General features: G+C 49.5%; 1 protein-coding gene across 1 annotated transcript in view; it reads right to left on the bottom strand.

Moving 5' to 3' along the window:
• Positions 1-1,463: 1,463 nt before the first annotated feature.
• The window catches only part of ric1 (RIC1 homolog, RAB6A GEF complex partner 1), a 34,085-nt gene continuing 28,379 nt past the window's right edge, over positions 1,464-7,169 (bottom strand). The window contains exons 17-27 of the mRNA XM_070988686.1: positions 5,897-6,035; positions 5,697-5,813; positions 5,113-5,520; positions 4,622-4,933; positions 4,339-4,497; positions 4,071-4,207; positions 3,675-3,955; positions 3,368-3,580; positions 3,093-3,270; positions 2,800-2,988; positions 1,464-2,420 (exon numbers count right to left, since the gene is read on the bottom strand). Coding sequence (XP_070844787.1) covers positions 2,102-2,420; positions 2,800-2,988; positions 3,093-3,270; positions 3,368-3,580; positions 3,675-3,955; positions 4,071-4,207; positions 4,339-4,497; positions 4,622-4,933; positions 5,113-5,520; positions 5,697-5,813; positions 5,897-6,035 — 2,452 coding nt within the window. The 3' untranslated portion in view covers positions 1,464-2,101. The remainder of the gene's footprint in view (positions 2,421-2,799; positions 2,989-3,092; positions 3,271-3,367; positions 3,581-3,674; positions 3,956-4,070; positions 4,208-4,338; positions 4,498-4,621; positions 4,934-5,112; positions 5,521-5,696; positions 5,814-5,896; positions 6,036-7,169) is intronic.

Raw genomic sequence — 7,169 nt, 5'->3', positions numbered from 1 at the left:
AGCTGTAGGCTTGTTCAGAGCGGAGGGCGCGACAGGATTTGTGTGTTGAGGGATGACAGCGATGTCATTTTGCCCTTTTCATGAATAGTGACAGCTCTGGCTATTACAGCCAATTCATAAAAGAGAAACTGCTGAAGAACCTTACTTTTCAACAGATACCACGCCCAGTGAGCAGAAAAGAACCTATAAAATTTGATTTGGTCTATCTGGAAAAGAGGGGCTGAAAAGAAGCAGAGAACATTAAAAATAAAGCTGATTAACATTTCAATACATTGCACAATATAATACTGACGTATCTGTGATGAACCTTTTAGTGCTTGTAGTAGAGAGCCAATACACGCCTTTGATTAACTAAAGGGGGGGGGGTTGTTATCAGTCATAAAAACAAACTGAGCATCAATTCAGTTATTACCACTTAGCTATAATGCCAATAAATAATAGTAATAATGAGGACTAATACACTTAAAACAAATTGCATGTGATGAAAGTCACCAAACATGTCAATACAACGCGGTACATGCACTCAGAAATCAACACAAAAGCATGTGGAGTAATCATTGTGTCAAGCGGTTCAGGGATGATATGCATACTGAGCTGGACGAAATACGGAACTGGGATGACGAGGGTCACGTTACCGCAACGAAATCCCACCCTCACTTTCAACGATACTGACGCGTCGCCGCTAACACTGCTGACGAGGCAATCGAATGATAGGTTCAAAATCTACACAGCAGGATGGCTTGAACAACACAATATGAAATGATCTGCCTCGCTCATGATAGGGAACACGCGTCGGATCTCTCAAGCCGAGCCTGACGCCCAAACGCGGGTTTAAAAGCTGGATAAAGCATCACATGATTTGGTTTTTGTAGCGTATGTTCTGCCCGAGCCCTTCGCTGGACGACAGCCTTAAATCCGCTCACGGATCGGGCTTGGCGTGTAAAATCTGGACTGCACGAAGAGCAGGTGCCCGACTCTGGCAGACACTTTTTGGGGCTGGACCTCAGCAAAGTCGGGGCGTCGGTGCATGAAAAATACATGAACGGAGGTACTGATCAGTCTTAAGAAACTAGTCCGCACTCTCAACAGTGGATTCTTCTCAGAGATCGTTTTCTTAGAAATCTTACGGTCGTCACTTCTCAAGAATTACACAGAATTCATACCATGAGCATTTTTTTTTTTTACAGGGAGAGTCAAGAAGTTGGAATTGATAGAAAAATAATGTTATCTCGTACACTGTTACATTATTGAAAAAGGTATCACAAAATATTTTAAAATCATATGAGGTATGAAAGTATGAAACACCTCTCGAGCACACAAACGGACCTGCACGCTTACTGTCGGCTCAGACGCACTTCGACGCACCTCGCAAATGCTTCGTGACTGGAGCTTTGTTCTGCTTAGCGACGGAGCATGATGCTGCGATCGCACACAGGTGGTTGTTTTTTTCTTTGAACTGATTCTTGCGCCTTTAAACCAAAGGGAACAATGAAGCTTTTTGTCTGGACAGTGAAAGAAAAAAAGAAAAAAAAACATTTCAAAGTCTCCAGTTGCTCTTGAGCGTCCGCCAAAGAAAAGCTACAAACACAAAACATCTGTCTTGAAGTTAAAAAAAACAAAAAACCTGGTGCTTTCTCGCGCTGGTCTACAGCTCCCGAACACCACAACCTGATGTATAAGCGCACTAACTGACAGAGGCGGCCTTTTGTCTGACAGCACATTTTGGTACAATGAGGCCGGTTACAGAGGGACCATGGGACTGAGCCCCGTCTCTGCTGCTTGTGCTGTGATGCGTCTGTGCCAGTCGGCTGTCTGTCGCTCTGTCTGTCGCTCAGTATCCACAGGGTTCTAGTCGACACAAAGGGCAAATCTGAAATGTGGATAATACTGACTTAAGTAAGAACCTGCAGGAGAGGTACTTTCTGTGCACACACACACACACACACACACACACACACACACACGCACACACACACACACACACGCGCACACACACAAAAGTCTATTTCAAGCCAATGCTGCTGCTGCTGCTGCTTCCTCCTCCTCTCTTTCCCTCCCCGGTCCAAAGTTCACAGGTAAGATCCAGAGGAGGCTCCTGGCTTCAGGACAAGGTGCAGTCGTAGGCTCCCTCCTCTTCTCCCTGCTCCTCTGTCTGTTCGGGAGCACAGTCCTCAGAGGGGGGGCGGGAAAAACCGCCTGCAGGTTCCAGGGAGGGCAGGGCCAGGCCCAGCGGAGTCGCCACTCCTCTACTGTCCTCCGCCCGTGGCACTGCAGCACCTCCCAGCCCCTCGGGGCCGCCGAGCTTGGAGCTCTGGCTGGAGGGCTGGAAGGCCTCAGGCTGCACCTGCTCGCCGGCTGCTGAATCCATCAGCAGCTGCAGCTGCGGCTGGATCAGGTTGAGAAAAGGTTTGTATCCCAAGCTGGAAGAAGATGAGACAGAGGAGAGAAAAAGGTTAGCGTGGCAAGACTGGGTGCATATTCTAAAAGGCACTGAAAGCGTTCCCAGCGATCAGGCTTGGATTGTGATCACAGATGCTGTGAACGTCATCACATAAAATATGCTGATTCCAAAACTTGCTGTATTTAAGAAGGGATTTCTGCATCTGATATATCTGATTTGGAAATGTGTTCTACAGTGTTGCGAGTCCATGGGAGGTAGAAATCACAATTACAGTTCTGGACACAATGTGCACAGTGAGTATGTACCAAGCAACAATCCCCATCATGCTAATAACAGCCAATGAAGAGCACTGAAAGAGTAATAAGTACACATCTGGACAGGTCTCTGGCTGTACCCACCAGTCTGTGGAGGCCCATGTGTCGACAGCCAGTAAGCCGCTTCGGACACTCTGCACAGTTTCTTGAGGAACCTCGGGGCTGTCCAGAAAGCCGATCACCTGCTTTATGACGCTGGCGTCCCGCAGGATCAAACCAATCACTATGCACCACTCCAGACAGCCCGCCTCCATGAACACATGAAGGAGATACCTGAAGGACAAGGAGAGGCACAGCTGTCAGACGCTGGCTTTGGTTTCACATTGAAGTGACTGCACTGGAATCACAGAAGTCAGATTTCAGTGATGGCGTCTCACCTGAGCTGCACCTGCGACTTGTGCGGGCCTTTGTTGGCCAGTTCCATGGAGATGTGCTCCAGCTCGGCCTGGCTCAGGCTCAGAGTGGAGGAGTTCTCATCAACCATCGTCCAATCGCCATCCACCACCGAGCTGGTCTCTGTCAAGTCCGTGGCCGAGCCGACGCTGTACTCTTCCACTGGAGGGGTGAGAAGCGAACGAATGTTAAAACAGGAAGTGAGAAAAAAAGTCAATGGTCAAAATGTTAATAGTTGGACGGGTTTCACTGTTCTCACCTTTGTTGGTGAGCAGGGACAAGAACGCATCGTGTGTCTGTGGGGAGTGCTGGTTGGAGTGGGCAGACGAGGCCATGTCCGTGTCTTTGCCCCTCTGACTGAGTCCGTCCAGCCAGGTGTGGTTGGTGGGAGCCGCCTGCGGGGGCGCTGTGTCCATGTCGCTGTTCAAAAGGCTGTCAGCTGACTGTGACTTCAACAGCCGGGTGCTCAGCACTTAGAGTAAATAAAAAAAACAGCATGAAATACTGGGAGAGGGCCAAACGTTTGTCAAATGTTTAGTCAGTTTCCTCACCAGCTCCTCGCTCACCTGTGCGACACCGTCCGTTCTTCAAGGGTGAGCTGAGGCTTCCCACGGGGATGACAGGGAACGGCCAGAGGAAATCCTTGTGGAGTCTCTTCAGCGCCGAGACAAAGTCATCGACCCGGGCCACGCGGTTCCGTTCGCGACACAACCAGCCGATGAGTTCGAAGCCCAGCTGCGCGGAGAAGCATCCCAGGTCGCGGAGGCGCACCTGCTCCAGGAGGTGGCGGGCGTGGCGCCAGAGCATCATGTCGATGTACATGTTCTCTGCACACTCCACATCCCGACTGAGAGGGGCCGAGGCAGGAGGAAGGAGTGCAAACATGTAGAGTGAGAACATTTTGAAGAAGACATTAGCAGTACTCGCAATCTATGTTACTGCGTGTGTGTGTGCGTGCATACCCTTTAACAGAGGGTCCAGAGGGCATACTGAAGGTCTTCTGCAGGTTGAACTTGCCCGTAGTGATGGAGTCTGCAGACTGCGACAAACTGATGCTGCGATTTCTGAAGAACTCAAAACCCCCCGTTGAGCTGGGTTCCTAAAGACAGAAGACACACACTCATCACTTCATGTTCACAGCTCAATGTTCGTGGGTACAAAGCATGACGGGGTGAGACCAACCGCGGCAGACAGAACGGAAGAAAGGTGAAGTAAAAAGAAATTCTTTACCTGAGTGGTGGGTGTTGGGGGCGGAGTCTCCATCTCCCCGGAGCCGATGGCTTTGAGGAATCGGATCATGTGCCGGCAGAGGTCCCACTTGCCCTGCTCGAGCGCTGTGTTGAAGAGTAGAGTGGCGTGCTGTCTGCTCACTGCTGGAACCTCCATGTTCTTTACAGAGAGGCAGAAGAGGAGAAAGATGGAGACCGCGTGAGCGATTTAAGATGTCATGACACACGAAACACAGTGAAAGTGCGTGCATTGTCAAGTGTGCGTTTCTGACCACAGTCTCTACCTGCAGTATAATCAGATAGGAGGCTGCTGTGTCCAGGTCTTGAGCCATGAGGCACTCCTCAAACAGATCTTTGGGGTTTCCCACAGCGGCGAACAGGTAGTTCCACAGGGCGTACTCCGTCTTCCTGGCACAGTGGACGATGGTCTGCAGGAAGAGGGGGAACTCGGTGATGAACTTGGCCACAGTGGGCAGCAGAGGGTCGGGGATGGGCTCCCGCGATGTCGCCTCCTCTTCCAGAACGACGTGCACCATCAGCTCCATGACATGGGGGAAGTAAGGGAGGGAGGCACATGACTGAGCCAGCATCAAAGCCTGTGGGAGGGGGAGGATTAAGGAGCAGAGAGAAAGACTTAGTTTATGTTCTTTATGTTATGGACCTGTCTGAATTATCAGCTACATGCTCCACAGCAGACATTTAGACTTGGTTAGGGGTGTTTGTGTTGATTACTCATTCACTAAGCTGACATGATGAGACACGAGGCTCCACATACCTGTTCACCCAAGTTGCGAACCAGCAGCTGCCTCAGGATGTGATGGAGGTAGATCTGGGAGGTTCTCTCTACAGTGCAGTAGGGGAACAGCGCCTCCAGTGGCTCAGAGGATCCCTGCAGTCCATCATAAAGTACGGTCTCATTGGTTGCCCCCAGAACCAAAGCATCCTCAAACAGCACGGCCAAAGGGTAGATGTTGATGTGGAAGGGCAGCATGATGCGCCTGGAGAGGAAGGAGTGGGGCTTGCGATGGTCCCGGGGAAACAGAGGCAGCCAGACTTTCATGCCAGCCTCACCGCAGGACAACCACAGGGCCTCCAGCAGGTGGCGCTTCTTCCTGTTGGAGCGACAGGTGGTCCACACGTTCTCCACGCACTGGGCCAGGACCACCGGAGGACAAAATGGTAGCTAGGGGAGAAGAAAAAGTGTCACTGGGACCTGATGCACAACTCATCAGTATAAGGGGGTCCAGGTAATACCACTGCATTGCTTATTAAACTACATTCACAATGACTAAGACACTATCAAAGAAAACAGGTGACGGCGGGTGAAAAGTTCAAATCCAGCGAGGTGTTTGGACTCACCAGCTTCTTGTTGTTGGCAGGCGTCTCCTTCTCCCGTACCTGCGGCCCTGAACGGTCCCTCTGCAGCATGATCAACTGGCCAGCCAGATTCAACATGATGCTCTCCGCCATGCACGCCTGAAGTGGACACGCAGGTAAAACGTGAACGCACATGCATCTACAGAGACGGCGCAGGTCAGTGCGTGTGCTATTCTTGTTACCTGCTGCGGGGCTTTCAGTGTGATGCCGGTCTCTGTGCGCACAGAGGTGAGTGTGACAGAGACCACGAGGGCGGGGTGGGGGATGTAGCGAGACATCGACACCTCCTGCAACAACTCCACGCTGGCTGTCGGGTGTGGACTGGAACGTGGAACAGAGGTAAAACGTATTCTGGGTCAGAATCATGACTTCCTTGTAAAAACACTACTGCACAAAAACAAAGAAGCAAACTATAAAAAACTACAACAAAAACTTGGAGGTTGTGTGTGTGTGTGTGTGTGTGTGTGTGTGTGTGTGTGTGTGTGTGTGTGTGTGTGTGTGTGTGTTTGTATTGTAACTTGCAACACTGTGACATTAGGATGAGTAAGTGCGGGCTGGGAAATAAGACGAAAAAACCACAAGAGCCACAACAGATTCATCTTGGAGAGCGCAGATGATAGCTAATTAGCAATACTAACATTGGCAGCCATGGCAAAGAATGAGCAATCATTATTATCGGTCAGAAGGGCAAACAGTCAAAGCTCTTAATAATTATACTAGATGCAACAAAATTTCAAAGCTGATTCTAAACAAGCCACCGTGACAGCAAGTGGACTTTCAAGCTGAAATTAGTATATTCGCCACGTTTCAATCAGCTAGAGAGGGACAACAGAAAAAATGGATGCATTTTACCAACTTTCTTGTCAAGGAGGATGGACCGTACATCGTGGCCAGGCTCAGGGAAGAAGGCTACTAATGATGCACTACGTCAGACATAAAATTTGGTTATGAGAATGTGTAAATTAACGTTCAATTTGGGTCTGAAAGGGTCTGAATCTCCCAGCCAGGTTCAGTTCTGCACGGGTCTGGGTGCTACATTTCGAGATATTTGCAGGATCGGGCATGAAATTTTGGACCAGCGAAGGACTTCAACTCTGAGGTGCAACACTATTCATTACAGAAATACTCTCAGATAGACACAAAGCTGAGGCCCAGTTCTGTCATGTGATGGGTTTTAGGTCAGTCATTCTTACTAAAAGCCTCTTTTCCCAAGGGAAAATGTGGCTGAGTAACACTATTACCTCACAGTATTATGACTACTGTTGCCAGGGATTTCCCTACTGCTGCAGTACGTGAAAGCAAGGAAATGTGTTAAACACGGAGAACAGTATCCTATTTATCTCTTAATATTACTAGCATTTGTTTTAAGCGTGCAAAATTTGGATCTGTGATGCCAAAAAAGAGTGCAAAGATTTAGGATGTGTAAGCCATGTGGAGCACCGCTACTCCTGCTTC

This window comes from Chaetodon trifascialis, chromosome 20 (genome assembly GCF_039877785.1).
Source record: "Chaetodon trifascialis isolate fChaTrf1 chromosome 20, fChaTrf1.hap1, whole genome shotgun sequence".
Classification (NCBI taxonomy): Eukaryota; Metazoa; Chordata; class Actinopteri; order Chaetodontiformes; family Chaetodontidae; genus Chaetodon; species Chaetodon trifascialis.
This window is presented reverse-complemented; position numbering and strand designations above follow the sequence as displayed.